The following is a 22,917-nucleotide window of genomic DNA, read 5'->3' on the forward strand; positions in this document are numbered from 1 at the left end:
ACTGGCATGAGCTACCAGTGCCTGTCAAAGCCTGGTATTGACTTTTCTAAAACATTAAGTCTTAGACTATCATTGCTGTGACAATTACATGATAATACCATGAAGGGAAAGGTTTATTTGATTTAATGGCTCAGAAGTTTCTGCCACGATTGGTGGTTCCATTGTTGTGGCCCCGAGATAAGGCTGAACATCATGTTGGGAGCATGTGGTGAAACAAAGCAGTGTATCTTATGGCAGATAGAAAGAGAAAGAGACTGACCGAAAGGAAAGAATTGCTTCAGAGGCACACCCCTAGTAACCTATTTCCTCCAATCATGCCTAGTCTCCTAATATTCTACCTCCTATTAATGCCATCAGATTATGAATCTATCAGTAAGGTAACCCATTCATGAAGTCAGAGCTCTGATGACCTAATCACTTAAAATTGCCCAACCTGTGAACACTGTTATTGGGAATGAAACCTTCAATACACGAGTCTTTTGGGCCACTTTATAACCAAGCTATAACATGTGCAATCATCATTTTTAATGATAGAAAAGATCTTTTATGTAACTACTGGTAGGCATTAGAAAAAAGACTTCTGCAGGTAGATACATTGTTGGAGCATGAAGTTCTTTTGAGGTTCAGACATTTTAGGTAAAAGGCCTGGAAACTGCTTCTTCCAGATGTTCCTCCATCCTTATTATAAAAGCTGTATTCAACTAAACAAAATGTGTTTTCTATGATGAGGATACATTCCCTAGACATGTGGAAATAACCTCTCTGAGAAGCTAGCCATTTATCAGGTAGAGACTCAGAGCTTATCAAGTGGTAAATTTATATAGAGAATGCAACGTCATCATAAAATATGAACATGGCCAATACTCTTACAGTGGGTAGGAACTGGTGAGTCAGTGTCCTTCTGTGTCCCTTTCCGTTGATATCATCAGGTATTTTTTCCAGAAAAGGTTTCTACAAGGAATAGAGCAAGAGAGAAGTAGCTTCTAACAGGACAATGATTATGTTAAGTATTATTTGATTTTTACAGGCAAAGCTTTACCCTGAAATTCATGAAAGTTTTGGACTTATAATTAATGATTACCTGAACTACTTAGTGTTTTAACTGTATGTGAGCCACAAGTAGTTTCTTTAACATTTTCTTAGACCTTAAGACACTTAATTCTCCCTCTTGACTTCCTCTTCAATTTAGAAACTGCAATTTCCTTTGTAGGGACAACTTCCTGCTGGGTGCTGTTCTCTCCAGCCACTTCTGTCTTGGGTGCATTGTGCTTTTATCTAATGCTGTAAATGCATTGCAACACTAGCCATTTCATCATGGTGTGAATTGAGAAAGCCAAATAGGAAGTCCTAAGTGGTCCCCAGCACAAGTCTCATGTTTCTTAGTTGCTGTGTCATAATAGTCAGTTGGTGTTCCAAATGGCAGTTATCAGGAGAACACTGTACAAAGGACTTCTTTTCTAAAGGATGTGTTTAATCTGTTCATCTGGGGAGCAAAACACATATGGAAACAAAATGTTTTCATTGTCTAAAAAAATATATTGTGGCCCACTGCTGTTTTCTCATAAGATTATATTAAGTTCCTTAGTTTTCAACAGTGACTTTTCTGGTTTATGATCTTATTTATATTTTCAAGTCCTTGTCCTCCATTGTAGCATTGTTTTCCTTTAATAGGATAGAAAGAAATTTCCATTGTTTGATTGTCCATTCTTTCCTGTTACCTGCACTGCAAGTCTTTTATGTACTGTTAATGGCATCTTTTCTGTGTAGGAACTGCTTTCAGGATTATCTGCTAAGATGATAGCTTTTTTTACGTACAGGAATGGGTTAACATACAGAATGAGTAGTGTCCATAAATAGGGTCATGGTCTGGAGGATCTGTTCCCATGTATAAATCTAATGTAGAAAGAAACCTGACTCCTCTCATTGCAAGGCAGAAGAAACCTCTTTCAACTGCAAAAATAGTATGAAATATTTCTTCTTTGTTGGTGCTCAAGTAGAATAGTTGCCTCCAGGCCCCCCAACACATGTGGAAAGGTATGTTGTAAAATCAAGTTTTTCCTTGCTATTTGTATTAAGAGATCACATAAAGAGAAGTTTTTAGTAAGTGGACGAGACATATTTATTTCATAATCTTACACAGAGTAAATTCTGTATGCTAATTTGTACCCACTAGAGCCAAGCACCCAAAACCAAGTGGGGCCTTCAGTCTTAGCCCACAGAATCAAGTAAGGAGCTGGTGTAGGGCACAGAAATAGCTGTAGTATACTATGTGTTAGTGACCCGTTTTCTAAGAAAGTGCTCACAGTAGATGATGCTAAGAATTCCTTCCTGTTTGTCTTCCCAGACTTCTTTGTGATGGTTTAGTTTAAAATGTTCTTATTTTTTGTTGAATTTTACTGTTGCAATTTGTTCTGGGCAAATTTGACTTTCAGTAATCCCTAATTTAATGAAGAAGATAAAACCTCTGTTTTAAGAAATACCATTTAAAAACAGACAATATTGAAGAAAGGAAGGCAAGGGATAATGTAGTCATAAAATCCAATGCATATCCACAAAGTTAAGAGAATTGAGGGGAGGGCTGGGAAGGTGGCTCAGTGGTAGAGTGCTTGCCTTGCATGCATGAGTCCCTGGGTTCGATTCATCAGCACCACATAAGCAGAAAAAGCTGGAAGTGGCACTCTGGCTCAAATAGTAGAGCACTAGCCTTGAGCTGAAGAGTTCAGGGACAGCACCCAAGCCCAGAGTTCAGGCCCCGCAAGGACAAAAAGAGAGAGAATTGAGGGAAAAAGTGGGAGTGGGAGGGATGGGGAAGAATGATGAAAGAGGTAATACTGATTGAGCTACATTGTATTCATAAACTGCTTTGTTGAATGGCAACTCCTTTGTAAACTTAAAGGTAATCAAAGTATATTTTTAAAACAAACAAATAAAAACAGACTACATAATTTTAGCAGAAGGATCAGTAAATTTGTAGCCAAGATTTATAGACAGTTTAACAAGGCAAATGATTCTCTTGTTTTGTTTTGTTTAGAAGTTTTGTATATGTATATGTTTATGTATGTATGTTTTTTGTGTGCCAGTCCTTGGTCTTGAACTCAGGGCCTAGGTTCTGTCTCTGAACTTTTTTCCTGAAGGCTAGTACTCTACTACTTGAGCTACAGCTCCACTGTCGTGTGTGTGTGTGTGTGTGTGTGTGTGTGTGTGTGTGTGTGTGTGTGTGTGTGTGTGTGTGTGTGTGTGTGTGTCTGTGTGTCTGTGTGTCTGTGTGTCTGTGTGTGTCTGTGTCTGTGTGTGTCCGTGTGTGTCTGTGTGTGTCTGTGTGTGTGTGTCTGTGTGTGTCTGTGTCTGTGTGTGTGTCTGTGTGTGTTAGTTAAATTGGAGATCATAGTCTCGCAGACTTTCCTGATCTCTTTGAACCAGTACCCAGCTAGTAGTTAGTTTTTTGCTTGCTTCTTTCTTTCTTTTTCTTTCTTTCTTTCTTTTCTTTCTTTCTTTCTTTCTTTCTTTTTCTTTCTTTCTTTCTTTCTTTCTTTCTTTCTTTCTTTCTTTCTTTCTTTCTTTCGTTCTTTCTTTCGTTCGTTCTTTCTTTCTCTTTTCCTTTCTTCCTTTTTCTTTTCTTTCTTCTTTTTTCTTTTCTTTCCTTTCTATCTCTTCTTTCTTTCTTTTTTTTCTCTCTCTCCCTTCCTGCCTGCCTGCCTCCCTCCCTTCCTTCCTTCCTCCCTTCCTTCCTTCCCTTCCTCCCTTCCTTCCTTCCTTCCTTCCTTCCTTCCTTCCTTCCTTCCTTCCTTCCTTCCTTCCTTCCTTCCTCTCTCTCTCTCTTTCTCTTTAGCCTTATTAAGAAAACAGATAACTTTTTTTCCTAGTGAGGTGTAGACTCATACTTGTAATTAATCCTAGCCACTCAGGAGGCTTAGATCTGGAGGATTACAGTTCAAAGCCAATCCAGTCAGAAAACTCCACAAGACTCCATCTCCAAAATAACAACAACAACAAAGCCAGGCTGAAGTTGTGGCTCAAGTGATAGAGTTCTAGTTTAGCAAGCAAGCTCAGCTATTACAAGGCCCTGAATTCAATTCTCATACTAGCAATTATTTTTTCTTTTTATTTATTTATTTATTTTTTTGGTCCGGTCGTGGGGCTTGAACTCTGGGCCTGGGCGCTGTCTCTCAGCTCTTCAGCTCAAGGCTAACGCTCTACCACTTGAGCCACAGCACTACTTCCGGCTTTTTTCTTTTTACTTATGTGGTGCTGAGGAATCAAACCCAGGGCCTCATGCATGCAAGGCAAGCACTCTACCACTGAGCCACCTTCCCCGCCCAATTTTTTTTTCTTTTTGTAAAGAAGCTTTTAGATTTGGGGCACTTAACAAGTATTAACAACCCAGAGCTAATCAGGAAGATGCACACCGTTTGCAAGGCTGAGCCAGGAATATCAGGTTTGAGGCCTATGTAAGATATCTAAAGAGACCTTGTCTCAAAAAAACAAAAGAACATAGGTATTGTGGTTTACACCTATAATCCTAGCTAGTCAGTAAATGGAGATCAGAAGGATTGTGATTTGAAGCCAATTCAGGATAAAGTTTATGACCTTCACCTCAACATCAAAATGCTATGCTATATAAGAGGTTCCATCTAGGTTCAGGTTTAAATTCAAGGCCTTATCTGAAAAGCATAAAAGCAAAAAAGTTTGAGTGGTAAGGTGATAAAGTTCCTTCCTAGAAGTAAATTTAGTAAGTGCAAGGCCCTGAGTTCAAACCCCAATATCACCAACCCTCTCAAAAAGAAAAACCCAAAACCTAATACAATAAATGGTAGAAAGGGTTTTCTGTTTGACTGTACTTAAAGTTCAGTGATATACGTAAATGCTAAATGTTGAAGATTTATTTTAATCTGGTCTGGTGTTTCCAGAAGATGTATCTATTCTAATAAACCTATCATATTTATGTCCCAGAATGGCATCCTTTCTAAGAAAAAAAAAATCACTTCAAAATCTTCTCCCAGGAAGTGGCCTGTGTCTCAAGCGGTAGAGCACTCACCTTGAGCTTAATAGCTGAGGGATAGTGCCCAAGCCCAGAGTTCAAGCTCCACAACCGACAAAAAAAAAAAAAAAAATCCTCTCCCATTGTGCTTTGAGTATGTTACTATATTAGGCATTACTCCAGTATTGTACTGGATACAGTTACTGGATAAATTTAAGCTTTTTGGTAGTAACAGCCAATTATAGAACTCTACAATAGGACAACAAAAAGATTATATTTTTTTTGTTTGTTTTTGCATTTTTTTTATTGTGAAAATACTGTACAGAGGGGTTACAATTACATGGGCAAGGTAACAAGTACATTTCTTATCAAGCATTGTTGCCTCCTCCTTTATTTCCCCTTCCCATCCTTCCCTTACCCCCATTCCCTTACCCGGTCCTCCCCCTCCCCCCACCAAAGTTGTAAAAAGATTATATGTTACTGAGTGATATTGAAGATGGAAGTGGAGGAGAGACTGTGGGGCAAGTAATGTATGTGGCCTCTTAGAGTTCAGAGCAGACCAGTATACTAGCCAGTAAGGAAGCAGGGATTCCCATCAGATCCTGATCCATCAGAGTCCTGTCATAACCATATGAGCTTAGAAGAGGGTGTGGAAATGACAGGGCATCCTGGCCAACACTGTGTAGAGACCCAAACATACCCAGACTGTACTATTTGCTAAGTTAAAGTTTAACAGTACCATGAACTAATAAACAAGTGTTGTTTTAAGCTGCTCAGTATGATAATTTGCTTTGAAGCATTAGAAAACCAGAGCAGGAGCCAGATGTCAGTGGCTAACGCCTATAACCCTAACTACTCAGGAGGCTGAGATCTGAGGATCGCAGTTCAAAGCCAGCCTGGGAAGGAACATCCATGAGACTCTGATCTCTAATAAAGCACCAGAAAACTGGAAGTGGTGCTCTGGCTCAAGTGGTAGAGTGCTTGCTTTGAGCTGAAAAGCTAAGGGACAGCACCCAGGCCCAGAGTTCAAGCCCCACAACTGACAAAAAAGAAAAAAAGAAAGAAAGAAAACTAGTGCAGGAGAATGTCAGCTAGTTTGGAATATAGCAGTGCCAGGAAGCAGTCGTTAGGGTTGTGCCGAAATTATATTCTGCCAGTTATCATTGTGTTAGCATAACAAATTACCTGACATAATTACTTCATAAAGAGGGTTTATTTTAAATCACAGTTTTGGAGGTTTAAGTCTGGGGTCCTTTGTCATTGTTCTTGGGCTTTTGTGGCAAGGCTGTACATCATGTTCGGGAAAACATGGAAGAACAAGCTTCTCACTTCATGATGACCAGGAGGCAAAGAGGAAAAGAGACAGAGAGATCACTGTTCTGTGATTCTTTCTTCAGGACCTCCAATGACCCAAAACCTCTTACTACCCTCATTCCTTCCTAAAGTTCCTAACTACTCAGGAGGCTAAGAGCTGAGAATTGCAATTTGAAGCCGGCCCAGGCAGGATAGGTAAGAGTGAAACTCCTATCTCCAAAAAGCCAGAAGTGGAGCTGTGGCTCAAGGAGACACTTATCCAACCTATAGCAAATGCTGAGTTGAATTTTAACATCAGTTTAAAGTTCTGATTTAGGTGATTTGAACTTGAGTTTTATTGAATATGTTGTTACTTTAAATAACTTCAAAAATCTTATAATTTTCCCCAAACCCCGATTTTGTTTCTTTTTTTTTTTTTTTTTTTTATCCGGTCGTGGGGCCTGAACTCTGGGCCTGGGCGCTGTCCCTCAGCTCTTCAGCTCAAGGCTAGCGCTCTACCACTTGAGCCACAGCACCACTTCCGGCTTTTTTCTTTTTGTTTATGTGGTGCTGAGGAATCGAACCCAGGGCCTCAGGCATGCAAGGCAAGCGCTCTACCACTGAGCCAACTTCCCAGCCCCTCTTTTTAAGCTAGAAAAGAAGTTGAGAAAAACTATTTTTATTGATTATTAAATCAATTGTTCTCAGTTATTTTGATCAGGATTGGTAAAGTATAACTTACAAGCCAGATTTGGCCTACTACCTGTCTCTGCAAATACACTTTTGCTGGAATCCAGCTGCACTCTTTACTTATGTGTTATTTCTAAGTTGACTATGGCTGTTCTTTAGGATAATTTTGAAAGACTGTTATTATAGATGCCTCACAATACACATGAGCAAAATTAAAGGTCCTGAGAAACCTTACAATAAAGAAGCCTATTGAACTTTACTCTGCTAAGTTTATTCAACCAATGTGACAATAATCCTCTTCATGCTGGATAATCTGGCTGGTGTATAAAGACCTCATGTGGTGGAGTATTCCTGAGGCCTACAAGTTGCTAGTCACTAGCTTTGCACTGCTTTTCCTTTTGTTCACTGTCTTTGTTCTCTCTTAGTATCTACCTGGCTCCATCCCTCCTCTGTCTTCTCAAGGCTTCTCTCTGCTGTCTTCTACTTTCCCTCCTACCATAAGGTTCCATTTTCTAGAATTTTAATTCTTTGCCTTGGTTACAAAAGTATAGCTCATAAGCATAAATAGCTTGTAGATCTTAAGGATAGTAGCTCAGTGGTAGAGCCTTTGCCTAGGATACATATTCAGTCCTCAGTTACTGCTCAAAAAACAAATTGCAGAAATAACCTCGCTTCTGGTTCATTTATACAAATGAACAGACTTGTTTTAAAACATACTTTTCCTTGGTGTGATGATGCATGTCTCTTAATTTCAGTCCTCAGGAAGCTAAGGCAGGAAGATTTTGAATTTGAAATACCCTAGATTATATAGTGAGATTTTTATAAGCAATGCACCCACCACCTACCCTACCCCATCAAAAAAGAAAAGAAAAGAAAAACCATGCTGTTATATTTGCTTCTCTATCAAGGTATGTTGTGTAGATCTGAGTTAGATATTCACTCATCACTAGACTAAAGAATAATTGCTATCCCAGTCTGAGGCTGGCAGGAGGCCAGAGACTCAGGCTGTAGCTCACCAAATATGTTTTGAAACACAAAATATGACTGCATAGGCTATATCACAGTTTTACACTGTTTTCCTTTTGAAAGGTATGTTTCTCTTTCTCTTCATCTGTGATTACTACAAACTTTGAATGCAAGGATCGCAAAGGCTAAGGAACTGTAATGCCTGTCAGGACATCTGCTGTATATGCCATGAAGTACTCCTGGTCTTGGTCAAACTGCTCTTTTTCTTCCTTGACTTCTGCTTGGTGAACTTTGACTGACCCAGCAGGTTCCTTCCTGGAACATTTTTATTTCTCCCTCCCTCCTTTTCTTTTTTTGGTATATTTTTGCCCATGTTCTTTGTTTCTTGTCCTTTGGCACATCAGAGCAGGTACCTTGGATGTGGGATGCTATGGAGTGGTGCTTTTGCAAATCCACCTTGAAAAAACTTTTCTCACTAGGTCTCTGCCACTTGAGGTTAGAAATATATATTTGGTTTGGCAGGCTTAGTGGTTTGCAGAGGTGTAACTGGGTGTAGCTTGTTAAACCTGTTTACCTCAGAAAAGATTTTTTTTTTTCCCTTGAATCTGTGAGAAAACCAATAGCTTTTGTTTTCCCTCTCACTAGCTGGCTCTGATTTTCATGGATACAGTTTCAGTCAAAGTAAGAACACAATGTAGATAGTGAAAGTATCTCTTACCAGTAAGCCTTTCTTTTGTCTTTCATTGTATTAATTTTATTAATTTTAATCCTCATAAAACCTAAAGATCTGTTAGTAGCCGAGAGTTTAGTATATTGTTCATTTTGAGGGTTGTTTTGTTGTACTTTTCATATAGCCAGTGGAGTTCTTGATGTCTAGCCAGAGAATAATTGTCATTAAGGTGTATGTGTTGTAATTCCAGTACATAATAAAGACCACTTGGATAAGGACTCTGGTCCTTATCTGCACCCAGAGTGCTTCCTGATACATGGTAGTCATTCAGTTAATTTGTTAAATGAATGCATTCCATTTTAGAATTGGAAGTGGGAATGATGACATTAGATCACCAAGTTTATTGGTATGTGAACCACCAGGTCTCTTTCATTCTTCTTAGTGTTTAAAAGCAATTTTTGTTGTGGTGATTTTACTTGCCATAACATGTCATCAGTAGCATTTATTTTGTTGCCCATTGTCCAACGTGCTTAGTAGTTTGTGAGGGATTAAATGATTATAAGCAGTCAGGTCCTTATAATGCTCTTATTCTTTTCCTTACATTGCTACTGACTGCTCTCATTTGCGGTATGACTTTAAGAAACAGGCTGTACCCAGGATAAACAGGGTGAACTGAACATAGCACTTTGGATGATCTCATAAGATCCTGAGAAGACAGGTCTGGGCCTTGTCAGTAATTGGGTGGGAGGCCTTAGAGCCGAAACTAGCTCCTGTTTGACAGGATGTTATGGGGAACATGCAAACCTGGCCTACAAGTTAGGGCATAGTCAACATCTGCCCACATGACACCAGGCGCATAAGGGCTCCTCAGAGGGCTGCCACAGCATGCCTTCTCATGTTCATTGAGGCCAAGACTTTAGAGACTTTTGTTTTGGCATGAAGTATAAGTCAAATGAGAATATTTCTGTATTGCAGTTGTATATGTTAAGGAATGGCTTTAGTTTGGTTACTTATCTTCTCTGTTCTTTGTTCTAGCCATTGGGTACGCAGTTGGTTAAAGGATTCATTTAAAGATAAAAGAAGAGATCATGTATTAATGGTATGCCACTATTGCTCCTGGTTTGACCTCTATAAATTTTAGAACCTTAAAAAAGTTTAAACTTTTAATTTCTGAACTTTAAAGAGCAGTGCTTCATATGACTCATTTTGGTCATTTGCCTTTGAGGCAGCCTTACCACAGAAACACTGCTTTATCCAGCAGTTAGAGCCAAATGTAGTCCTGATATTAGGAAACAACTTTGAATCTGAGAGAGCCCAACACATGTAGATGTTCACACATAGGTTTTGGCAAAGATTTGCCTTCTAGAAATTGAGACACTTTGGTTCAGCTCTTCAGACATTTAGGGTGATCACTTAGAAGAATACTCTATGAAGAAATTTGTAAAGATTATAAGAAGTAGCAACTTAGATTACCAAGTAAGTTATGCTAACTTTTATATTTAAAGGAGTGTGTGTTTTTTTAAGTGCTGGTATTGGGGCTTGTACTCAGGGTATAAGTACTATCTCTTAGATTTTTTCAGTGAAAGCTGGCACTCTGCCATTTGAGCCATACCTCCACTTTGGCTTTTTGGTAGTTAAATGGAGATGAGAGTTTCATGTACTTTCCTGCCTTCTGAGAGTTATTTAAAATTTTCAGTATTAGTTTTTTTAAAAAAGACAATATCCACCTATTTAAAAAGTAAAAAGTATAGGATTTTCTTTTTTACTGTTCACTTTTCTGGCCAGTTCATATAAGTACATGTGCTTCTCATTTTACCCTTGCTCCTTCCTCAAAGTTGCATGATTACCCTCAAACAGATGAACTTTTAAGGGAGAAAAACAATGTTTTTACCTTATCGTGGCATCACTAAATTATAGAATATTAAAATAAAAAATCCCCAGAAGGAATAGAAGTCATGGAATTATTGTGACTTTTAATGTATTACCTATGGAAGGCTGCGATGAAACCAAAGACAAAAATGTGCCTTTGCTGTCAAGGGCCTGAGAGTCAAATGCTTTCACTTTGGGAATCCTTTCTTCTCTACCAGCCTCTTTGTCAAGCATATTTGTTCTCAGCCTCTCACCAGGGTCTCAGTGTCTGTCTACTGTTCCTGGGATATTTAAAGCTCTAAGTAGTATCTTTTTTTCCTCTTTCTTTGCGCCTGAAATTGTTCTCTATTTCAATTAATACATGACTGTCCTGGCTGTAGAACTTCGGCCTATTTTAATACATCATTTGGATACTCTCTCTGAAGTATTTTTGCATTAGTTTTATTTGGTTACTGAGCTAGTTTAGAATAGTGATTATTCAAGTGTGGGTTGCAAATGAATTAGCACTTGCCAATGTACTGAATTCTTTATAGTATGATAAAGTGCTATAACTCAATTTGCTAGAGCATTTCATTGGTGGAGTTCGAAATGGTAGGAAGCAAGTCAGAATGCACAGGTTTTTACCACTGACCAAGACTACTGGTAACAGTAAGTCGCACTGAGTGAGTAGTTGAGTGAATTTGCCCAAATTCATTATTATTTCAAGAATATACAATTAAAGCATAGTCCTCATTCTGATAAGTCTGTGGATTTATGGGGGAGTTTCAAGTTTGTTTTTCTTTTTTGAGATAGGATATCACTACATAGCCCAGGCCACTGTGGAATTTACCATGTAGTCCAGGCTCATCTCAAATTTGAGATGTCCTGTTTCTGATTCCAGAGTCTGAAATTATAGGTATATACCACCACACCTACCTCTGGTTTTTCTTTATGTAAGAAGATGTATGTAGTCTCTATACATACATCTTGTGCTTACCTAGGAAACTTTTAGAAAATTGTCAGTTTTTCTAAGTAAAACTGTATTTGTTACTTATAATTATAATCTGTTTATTTTATAATTACTAGAAAGGAGACTTAGACTTGCCATTTTGACTACTTGCTTTTATTTTTCAGATCCACTGAAAGAAATTTCAGGTAGTCTGTTCATGTCATGATGCAATAATACAGTGAACATAATATTCTTGAATGGCACAGGACACTATTAGTACAGACTTCATGGTTTGATAAACAGTACTTAATTTTCTTTTTTTCTTTCTTTCTTTTTTTCTTTCTTTCTTTTTTTCTTTCTTTCTTTCTTTCTTTCTTTCTTTCTTTCTTTCTTTCTTTCTTTCTTTCTTTCTTCCTTCCTTCCTTCCTTCCTTCCTTCCTTCTTTCTTTCTTCCTTTCTTTCCTTTCTTCTCTTTCTTCTCTTTCTTTTGCCAGTCTTAGGGCTTGAACTCAGGACCTGGGCACTGTCCCTAAGCTGCTTTTGCTCAAGGCTGGCACTCAACCACTAGAGCCACAGTACCAATTATGAGTTTTTCTGTTTATGTGGTACTGAGGAATTGAACCCAGGGCTTCATGGATGCTAGGCAAGCACCACTAAGCCACATTCTGAGATCTTAATTTTCTTCTTTAGGTAAGGATGGGTATTGAAATTTGAACTTAGCATGGAAAATTGTAGTTCAACTTAATATAAAATATTGGTACAAAAAATGACAACGATTTATCATAGATTCTATTTTTCTCCACTGAATGCTTATGAGTACTTTGATAGCAAAGTAGATCTGTTAGTTTGTTGATTAAATCAGTGGGTGAAAAGTTAAATGTCCCTACATCATAAAATAAAACTATCAATGTTTCTGATGAAACTATTATCTTATTATGATTTGATCATACCTTTTCTTAGTCTTTGAGGATAAAGCATAATTTTTTCCCCTTTTATCTTTATTGAAAAGGTTATGGGGGGGTGGTCACAATCACATAAGTAAGGTAATAAATACATTGTTTTTAAACAGCCCATCCTTCATTTTCTCCCTTTTACTCCTCTCTACTTCCTCCCCACTCAAGTTGTAAAGTTCATTCCAATATAGTGTCAAGTGAGTATCAATGTTGCGTTAGTTCATCCTTTATCCTGTTTCTGTGATTCCCTTTTTCTTCCACAGATCAAATAAACTTATATAAAAGACAAGGGGTTACAGAAAACTAAAACAGAAAAATAAAAAAGAAATAACTACATACAAGATATAATAAGAACCTCTTGTTTCCAGTTCTTGGAGTTGATGTTTATATGTTTCATTGTATATGGTCCTTTGCACTTAGCAGTTGGTTTAATTTTTTAAATTTATTTATACCATACAGAGGAGTTACAATTACATGGGCAAGATAATGAGTACATTTCCTGTCAAGCATTGTTGCCTCCTCTTTGTTTTCCCTTCTCCTCCCTTCCCATGCAATTGGTTTATTGAGATCCTTTCTTAAGAATATCATAGACATATTCTAGATCTTAAAAGTGAGGGAAACCATGCAACATACTTTTCATTACTTTGATTGATATAATTTTTTCTAGGTCTTTCCATTTCCCTACGAATGGGACAATGTCATTCTTTTTGATGGAAGCTTAGAACACCATTGTGTATATATACCACATCTTCTTGATCCATTCATCAACTGAGGGGGCTATGGTAAATAATGCTGCAGTGAACATGGTTATGCTGGTGGCTTTAGTATGGCCTTGTTTGTGGTCATTTGGGTAAAAGCCCAGGAGTGGGATTGCTGAGTCATAGGGGAGCTTTATGTTTAGTCTTTTGAGGAATCTTCATACTACTTTCCAGAGTGGCTAAACAAGGTTGCACTCCCACCAACAGTGTAGTAATATTCCCTTTTGGCCATATTCCCGCCAGTATCTGTTATTAGATTTCTTGTTATGGGCCATTGTAACTGGGGTGAGGTGGAATCTCAATGTTGTTCTTTTATGGCTAGAGATGTTGAACATTTTTTCGTGTATCAGCCATTCTTATTTCCTTTTCAGAGAAATCTCTCTTTAAGTCTTAAAGCCAACTTGTTAATAGAGATTTGTTTTGGGGGAATTTAATTTTTGATCTTTTCACAATTTATGGGCTCTCTTTTTATCTTGCTAGCTATGCACTTTACCATGCAGAAGCTCTGAAGTTTAATGTAATCCCATGTGTCCACTCTTTTTTGGGGGATCTTTATTAGGAAGTTTTGACCTGTGCCAAAAAATCCTGGTGTTTGCACTGTTCCTTCCTGTAATATTTTCAGGATATCTGCTTTTACCTCAAGGTCTTTGATCAATTTGGAGTTGACTCTGGTGTAGGGTGATACATATGTATGTAATTTCAGTTTTCTACAGATGTTTAACCAATTTTGCCAGCACCATTTGTTGAAGAGGCTGTGTTTCTTCCATCCTGTTTTTTTGTTGTTGTTTTGTTTTGTTTTTGTCTCCCTTATCGAAGATTAGGTGGGTTCCTTTCTGGGTCTTCAGTTCTATTCCGTTGGTCTTTGGGCCTGCTCTTGTGCCAGCACCAAGTAAAGCATAGTTTTATTGCTTTCTGATTTTCAAAGCACTAGAGCAAAACTTCTTTAAAAAAATAATAAAGCTCATGGGGCTGGGGATGTGGCTTAGTGGTAGAGTGCTTGCCTCACAATTCCTCAATACAACATAAACAGAGAAAGCCAGAGTAGCACTATGATTCAAGTGGTAGAGTGCTAGCCTTGAGCAAAAGAAGCTCAGGAGCAGTGTCCAGGCCCTGAGTCCAAGCCCCAGACTGGCCATTAAAAATAAATAAATAAATAAATAAATAAATAAATAAAGCCCTTCCCCCATTGTCATCACCATGTCCTCTGCCGTGAATGCTCTGCAGCTGTTGGTAGAACAACTCAAGCTGGAAGCCAACATGGAATGAATCAAGATCTCTCATGCAGCTGCAAAACTTCAATTGTATTGCATACAGAATGCCTGCAAGGATGCTCTGCTGGTTGGTGTTCAAGCAGGAAACAGTCCCTTCTGGGAACCCAGGTCCTGTGCTTCATTGTGAAGACTGTAGGAAAGAAGTTCCTTGAGGAATGCCTTCAAGTACAAAGTGATGAAAGTCTCCAAGTCTCAAGAAAGTATTTTTTCTCTAGCCAAATAACCATTAGATATTCAGATTTTTTCTGTGGCTTGATCATATAGACTTAGTTATGCAGAAATTAAATAAGGTAACTGAATTCAGTACAAGCTAAATAATAATGACCTAGTTCTTTTGCTGAAGTGCTTTTGTATTAAGACAAACAACCACCCTTACCACCAAATATACGAAAATACACCTCTTTCATAAATGAACTTCTGGTTTTTCTATATCTGGAATATTATGTATGTTTTCTTTACTGGATGTTTACATTTAGGAAGGAAACATTTTTGTTTATTAAAATAATTGAGTATAACTTGTTCCTAAGACCTTTATACTACAATAAATTTTCTTTTCTCATGAATTTACAGTTACTAAATGAAGATAAAAGTATTAAAGTAAGGAGGATAAATAGGCTTTACTAACCACAAGTCGTCTTTTTTTACATGAGATTTTCATTTTTAAATGAGAACATACTTTATGTTAAACACTAATCCCTAGCAATGCATCCTAGAAAACTTGAAAAGATTAATGTTAATGATGTGATTAATTTCCTCATCTTGTACATGAAGCAGATTTGGTTTTTTCCCCCTTAAGTTCCTTTACTTTATAGTTGTGGTGATGCTTTTAAAAATACAACAGCTACTTATTTTCTGTCTTTAAATTTTTTTAAATTATGACATTGCAAATGGTTAAAAATAAAGTAATATAAAAACATTACAACCTAAAAGAAGTCTTCATGTCACAAAGGTTTTACTTGGATGATGTACTTTTCATTTAGTTTTGGGATACTTTTAGAAGGAGACGTCCTGTTTGTAATAATCTTTGGAGAGCCTGGAAATAAAATTTCTGCTTAATTCAAAAAAGTGAAATAAAGCTTCTGTATTACTCAAGACTAATGAAACAAGTCTAGCATTAGGGAAGTTGCAAATATTACTCAAACTCAGGGTTTTTTTTCTTTATTTTAAAACATTGTGTTTATTGTTTATTAGAAAAAGAAGAGAACTTTTTCCCACAGAGTGTTGCTTCTTATTCTGTATCATGAGCAAGGTAACAGTTGAAGTTTTTATATCTGAGAAATATAAAAGTTAGTAGATTTTAAATATAGCAGGTGATTAAAGTAAGGGGAAAAATGTTTGTAGGCTGAGTGCCTGTGGCTCATGCCTGTAATCCCAACTACTTAGGAGTTAGAAATCAGGATTGAAGTTTGAGGCAAACCCAGGTAAAAAGTTAGCAGAATCCCACCTCAAGCAATAAGCAAGTATGATAGTATATATCTTTGATCCCAGCTACATGGGAGGAATAGAAGAACTGTGGTCTAACAAGATTTAGGCAAAAACTTGAGACCCTATTTGAAAAATAGCTATCAAAAAGCCTTGGGAATATTGTTTGTGTGGTGGAGTGCTTAATAACCAAATGTGAGGCACTGAGTTCAAATGTTGGTACCACCATAAAACAAACAAAAGTCATGCAGCAGTGGTACTCAGACACTATGTTGAAAATGAACTATAAAACTTGTGATCAAAGTTGTAAAGTTCGTTTTCGACATAACGACTTGTACATCTCATTGTTGCAATCGGTCCACCTGTATCCCTATTTTTACAACTTTGGTGCGGGGGGCAGGGGGAACGGGGGAAGGAAGGGAAGAGATGGGAAGGGGAAACAAAGGAGGAGGCTACAATGCTTGATAAGAAATGTACTCATTATCTTGCCCGTGTAATTGTAACCCCTCTGTACAGTATTTTCACAATAAAAACAAAAAAACAACAAAAAAAAAAAACTTGTGATCAGGGACAGAAAGGGAAAACTGGAGAGAGGGAAAGGAGGGTGACTTTGTCTTTAAAGGAAACATACTCATTACCTGACTTACGAAACTAACCTCTCCGTACATCACCTTTATTATTATTACTAATAATAATATTAATAAAAAACCTTTTTTGAAAACAGAAAAGCAATATTTTAAGTATTATATCAGATGATATGGCAAACATAATATAGCAGGACAGGACAAGGGAAGCAAAGCCCTCCAAACCTATTAGGAACTCTGTGAGGTGTTAGCAGAGGGGCTTCACTAAAGGGACTGGAGAGTACAGAACAGGACCACAGCCAGCCCTCAGTGATGACCTAGAAACTCATACTAATTTGACGTCATGTCCAGGGTTAGCAATTTGGAGACATTATATGTACTATATATATATTACATCTATATTAATAGTAACTGCATTTCTTTATATTTCTATTATATATTAATATATATTATAAATATGCTTAATTATAAAATCATGTATGATCTTATATATAATATATTAATACATCTATATGTTATACATAATACATAAAGTATGTACATGTATAATATATGCATGATATATAATTTCATATATTTATAGCATATACATATGCACACATAAAACATTCTTAGTCACTTTGCACACTTTATTATTTGTGCTACAGTTTGTAATAGTTAAGTCTTAGAAAATGAGCATTAAACCTATTAAAATAAAAACCTTAAAAAGCTGTGGGGGTTTTTTAACAGAAAAATATTCTGTACATTCTGTAAACTTGTTTTGCTTAAACAATGGTTTCAGTTTGTTTGTTTGGTTTTTTGTTTTGTTTTGGTTTTTGTGCTGGTTTTGGGACTTGAACTGAGTGTTGTCTCTGAGGTGCTTTTGCTGAAAGCAAGCTCCTACCACTTGAGCCACAGTGCCATTTCTGGCTTTCTCTGAGAAGTTTATGGAAGATAAGAGTCTCACAGACTTTACTACCCTGGCTGGCTTCAAACTGCAATACTCAGATCTCAACCTCCTGAGTAGCTAGGATTATAGTTATGAGCCACCAGTGCCCAGCTTAAACAGAATGCCTCAACTTTACCTTTCATCAAACTTTTCCTGAAAAGAGACTTCTGTTTTATCTGTAGTGATGGGAAGATTACACTCTGCAAATATGCACTGTCCCTTTACCCCCACAAAGGGGACAGCTTTCTAGCAAGCTAGAAGCCTTTAGTTATCCATTTTGCCACCTGCATGCACCAGGGTGGCTGTGGCCCCAAACCTCCCAGGCTGCCTGAAAGAGTCTTGTTTTGTGGTAAAGTTTTATGAAAGAAAAAGTCACTTAGGGGAAACTATAAAAATATGTTTAAAGTTTGCAGGTGGACTTTAAATAATGCCTCTAGTGCTCTCCCAGCTGTCTTGAGTGTTTTCTATGATGCTCAGCTCTGGAACCTTCATTGCTCACAGATTGGATTGAATGTCATCACTAATGATCCTCACCTGAGGACCTGCCCATCCTGGTCAGCTAAAAGAAGCTGCATAGGCCACAGCAGTATACCAGCACACTGTTCTCAGTAGTAGCTCCAGAATGATTTCAGAGGGTCCAGTTCATGGTCACTTAGCCCTAGGTCTTTGGCAGAGCATCATAGCAGTAGGAGCAGGTAGAGGAGGAGGTTCTCAACTCCTGAGGTAGGCAAGAGGCAGAGACTGTCTTTTCTATTCTTTTCTCTTCTTTCCTTTCTTTAACATTTAAGTAAGATTTGGACAGAAAATATTCCCTATAAGTGGTACTTAAAAATATTTTTTCCATTCATGGCTGACATTTTTAACTCAGGCAAGTCTACTTAAAATTCACATATCTTTACCTACTCTTGAAATATAAAGAAATGCAGCAACTAGTAGATTTGGCATTCCTTGGCAGGGGTTTGGCCATCTCTGAGGGGCACAGTTTGAAAGAAAGTTTGGCTTGTCCTCAGGGCTCCTGCTGTCCACTCCTTTTACTCCTTCCTTTCACTTCTTTCAGATGCCTGGAGCTGAAGGCCACTGGTGTTGTAAACCATTCTGTTGCTAACACAAGTCATGACAATTGATATATTTGTGTTCATTTAGACAGCTGAAGAAATGTTTCTGTCATCCTAATACTACTGACTTTGATACAGAACAAACATGCCTAGTTACTTAGAATAATGTGTCCTTTCCTTCCTACTTGCTCATTTCCTGCCAATCTCCCCCACTCTTTCTTTTCTCACATATTTGATATTGTTTTCTCTTTTGGAAGTTGAATATCTGGATCCTCTCAATGGATGTTAAGGTACCAACTTTTAAATAGGTGAATGAAAACATTAATAAAAATATGTGGAAAATCCTATTAGGACAGTGGTTAATGGTTTAAAAAAATCACTCTTCACCTAGAAGTATCATAGTTAAATTTCTTTTATAGTCTTAAAGAATGTTGAACAGGTAAGAGTATGTGTACATACATTTCTCTGTACTTCTTGTTTGTTTTTTTTTTTTTGTACCCATAAGGTCTTAATGTATATGCCCTGCTTTTTTAGTTTTCTGTGTCTTTTCAAGCATATGTAATCCTACCAAATTCTTCTTAATGGTTGCATAATATTTTATTGGATAAAGTACCATAGCCAGAAATTTAATAGTCTAAAAATACACAGTGATACTGACTTTTGCACAAGATTCAAATGCCACTGAAGAATGTGGTTTTCAGTGCAGTGACGCTACAGAGCCATTTTACAGTTACTGGCTAAACTGCAATGAATGGATCATCCAGTAGCCTCACTGAGTTGGAATATACCACAGAGAAGGACATATGTATGCCTAGTGAAGCAAAGCAAGTCTAGTGAATATGTACTACATTACTGTTGTAATGTGAAAATTCCTATGTCTACCAACACTGAAATAGGTGAATAGCATTTGTAGACTCTGGCTCTGGAATACTACATATCAATGAAGATTAATGATTTACAGTTGTCCTGTTCTATGAAAATAATGCTGTATGTGTGATTTAAAAATACTTTTAAACAAGTTCTTATGAGATGCTAAAGTCAGGAGACAATTTTAACAGTTGCTAAAAGAAGACCATGTGGTTCAGGCAGAAGAGAGTTTATTAGGAGAACCAAACCTCCAGCCTGCACTTCAGAGTCGCATGTAGAGGGTAGCACACAGCGTGTAGCAGCTCAACTAAAAGTGGAAAGAGATTATATAGGGAAAGGTGAGGAGGAGGTGTGACTGCAGCAGATACGGAAATGACCACAGATTTAGGGGCCATTTTACTGACACACAGATGATTAACAGTTACAGGTGATTACTGGTTTCTGGCAGTGATTTTTGGTAAGTCTATATGCTGTCCTTCACAAAGAGAAGGACTAGGGAAGGGACCTATTCTCCCAGGCAGACATAACAACAATTAGCTCAAAGAGGAAGATAAGCACAGAAAGAGAGGCAGGAAATTTCACATATACCATTTTAAAATTTCTGAAAGAAAGTTTGGGTTATGAGTACATGGATTATAAATTCTTTGTTTCTATCTGCTTAGCATATTTCATAATAGTCGTCTCTAATTCTTGAAATATTTCTTGAAGGCTTTTTTTCAATTTTGGATGATTAAAGTAAGGAATGTAGGAATCAATCCTTTGTCCAGTTACTTAGGAAAAATGATCAGTCCAAACAGAAAAGTTCACAAGACTGTTATTTCCAAAGTAACCAGCAAAAAGAAGAGCTAGAGGAATGGCACAAATGGGAGAACATCAGCCTAGCAAGGCTCTTTGTTGATATCCTAGTCTGAGTGTGTGTGTGTGTGTGTGTGTGTGTGTGTCTGTCTGTCTGTCTCTCTCTCTCTCTCTCTCTCTCACACACACACACACACACACACACACACACACACACACACATACAATCAGAACCACACATAAAAAATTATCCTGAAGTCACAAAATAGCCCAGCTGGGTTCAAAAATGTTTCTTACCTAAATTCATGGGACTTCCTTTTTTTATTATTCTGATCCTACAGTGAAGGGATGAAGTATCAACTTGAACATATGAACCTCTACATACTTCTGATTTATTTTTGAATCTATCCTCTTCCTTCCACTCTGTCACACACATACCTGTTCCCAATCACCATCCTTTTTGAAAGTACATGTTCTCCACAGTTAGGCCAAGACAGCTGATGTTTATGAGACTGTAGATCCTCTCTGTGTCCATGTAAGAGACCTTCACTTTCATCTAAGGTCTTGGGCTTGAAGGGAACTAACTTCCAATTATCTTTTCCTGAAGGTGCTTATTGTGCCTTGGTTTTGTTTTTTAAAAAAATCTACTGAAAGAATATATGATTTGCTTAGATGGTTAAGACAAGGTTTTGATTGCCCATAGAAGATATTACTTACAGTATTTCTCATTGTCCTTAAAAATCAAGAAAAAAATCTTTACAGGAAAAATAAATAAAATGTAAAATATCCAAAAATAGATGTGGAGGCATGTTGTAAAATGTCAGTTTATATAAGGTATAGCTGTATCTTCAATTTGAAGATAGAATAAAAGCATGGGGAAGTTAAGTAACTTCCTTAAGGTAGCCTGCTAGTAAAGGGTAGGAACAAGGATGGGACAGTCGAGATCACAAACAATTTCTGTTGGGAAAGATTTAAAGCCATAGTAATTAGTGGGATTTTATGTCAAAACAGAGGCTGAGGCCCCAGATACTATATTTAAAGAACTGATTTGAAGAATATTAATCATAAAGAAATAGAATGAGAGGCATGTATACATGAATAAAGTATATTTAATTGCATTTCTCTTAATTTTTTCAGGCAACTTCTACAGAAATTTTGGAATATTCATCAGATAGTGACAAAGAAGATGACCCAGAGAATGTCTTGGTTATTAATTCAGAATCTCCTTACAAATACCATGTGGATTTTGGATCCAATGTGAGACAGGCTACAGATGGACTTACAGGTTCAAGTGTGACATCAACAGAGCCCATCTTATGTACACCCAAGAAACAGATAGCCAAGTCTCCCAAGACTCCAGAAAGTTCAGCAAAGAATAAAAAACTTGTCAGGTGAGTATTCTACTCTAGTTTTTCTCTTTAAGAATCCAAATATCTGAAATGTTAATTTAAAATACCTGTTTAATGGGGAAGAAATTGGCATGTAAGAATTATAATTCTGACAAGCAATTATTGAAGCTAATATATGAAACTGTTCACCCAAATGGAGCATTCTGATTTTTTTTTTTTTTTTTTTTTGTCGGTCGTGGGGCTTGAACTCTGGGCCTGGGCGTTGTCCCTTAGCTCTTCAGCTCAAGGTGAGCGCTCTACCACTTGAGCTACAGCGCCACTTCCCATTCTGATATTTTAAAGGTAGAGAAATAGAAATAAAAACAAATACTATCAGATTACTTTTTTGTGAACATAATGGAACAGATTAACTAGGATAGCACTTCAAATGCAAGGAAGTTGTCACTAGAGTGGCCTTAGTGGGCCAACCTAGATGTATGAAAAAGTATTTGATGTTGTTATAATTTGTGGAGGGGAAGGGCAAAAACCAAATCGTTTAAATAGGGATACAGGTGGCCCCATTGCAACAATGAGATGTACAAGTCAACTTTGGTGGGGGTGGGGGGAGGAGGGTTGGGTCAGGGGGAGAGGATGGGATGGGAAGGGGAAACAAAGGAGGAGGCTACAATGCTTGATAAGAAATGTACTCATTATCTTGCCCATGTAACTGTAACCCCTCTGTACAGTATTTTCACAATAAAAAAATAAAAAACCTTTTAAAAAAGTTTATTAAGGACCATCCCAACCTTGTGTCATACAAGGTGTCTTTCTTTTGTTAAAGAACAAAATAGTATCCTCCCCCAAATTAAGCAATTAAACTGAGAACGAATGTCACCAGAATGTCACAAGATGGAAAGTGAGACAGAGAGTAGTAGAGAATTATTAGGAAAAGAAATCTCAGTAGAAAGCAAATATGTTCCTGAGGAATACATTGGATATATTGATATTAGCCCCACATGAAAAGAGGGCAAAGTATGCCTGTTGAGAGGTGGTAGAAAAAGGAATCCATCGTGCATGGATGGGACCAAGGCTCTAGTCTTGTTTTGAATATGGGTTTGAGAGGGTGGATAGGCTAGCAACTTATGTCATGGAAGAGAGCCAGCTTCTGGACAGGTTGGGGAGAATAGGACAGAGTATTTGAGAGCAAATGGAGACACAGAAAGAGGAATCATGGCTTTTGGTATCTTGGGAGGAAGTCTGGGAAGAAAGGCTAGTAGACGTGTGTGTGTGTGTGTGTGTGTGTGTGTGTGTGTGTGTGTGTGTATGTGTGTGTGTGTGTGTGTGTGTGTGTGTGTGTGTGTGTGTGTGTGTGTGTTGGGGTTTGGAAGTTTCACACTTGCTAAGCAGGCACTCTACCCCAGGTACTCTACCACTTGAGACATGCCTGCAGTACTTTTTGCTCTGTTTGTGAAATGAGATGTCACTTTTTGCTGGGACTTACCTGGACCACAGTCCTCCTATTTATACTTTCTGCCATAGCTGGAATGACAATCATGTACTAG

General features: G+C 37.6%; 1 protein-coding gene and 1 pseudogene across 2 annotated transcripts in view; both read left to right on the forward strand.

Annotated features, from left to right (window-relative positions):
* The window catches only part of Spidr (scaffold protein involved in DNA repair), a 319,993-nt gene that overhangs the window by 64,761 nt on the left and 232,315 nt on the right, over window positions 1-22,917 (forward strand). For both annotated transcript variants that reach the window (XM_069990683.1, XM_069990685.1), the window contains one exon: window positions 21,165-21,418. In XM_069990683.1, the coding sequence (XP_069846784.1) occupies window positions 21,165-21,418 (254 nt within the window). The remainder of the gene's footprint in view (window positions 1-21,164; window positions 21,419-22,917) is intronic.
* On the forward strand, window positions 854-14,657 carry LOC138805521 (guanine nucleotide-binding protein G(I)/G(S)/G(O) subunit gamma-10 pseudogene; annotated as a pseudogene).

The sequence above is a fragment of the Dipodomys merriami genome, unplaced genomic scaffold (assembly GCF_024711535.1).
Source record: "Dipodomys merriami isolate MVZ:Mamm:240054 unplaced genomic scaffold, mDipMer1.0.p SCAF_4, whole genome shotgun sequence".
Taxonomy (NCBI): Eukaryota; Metazoa; Chordata; class Mammalia; order Rodentia; family Heteromyidae; genus Dipodomys; species Dipodomys merriami.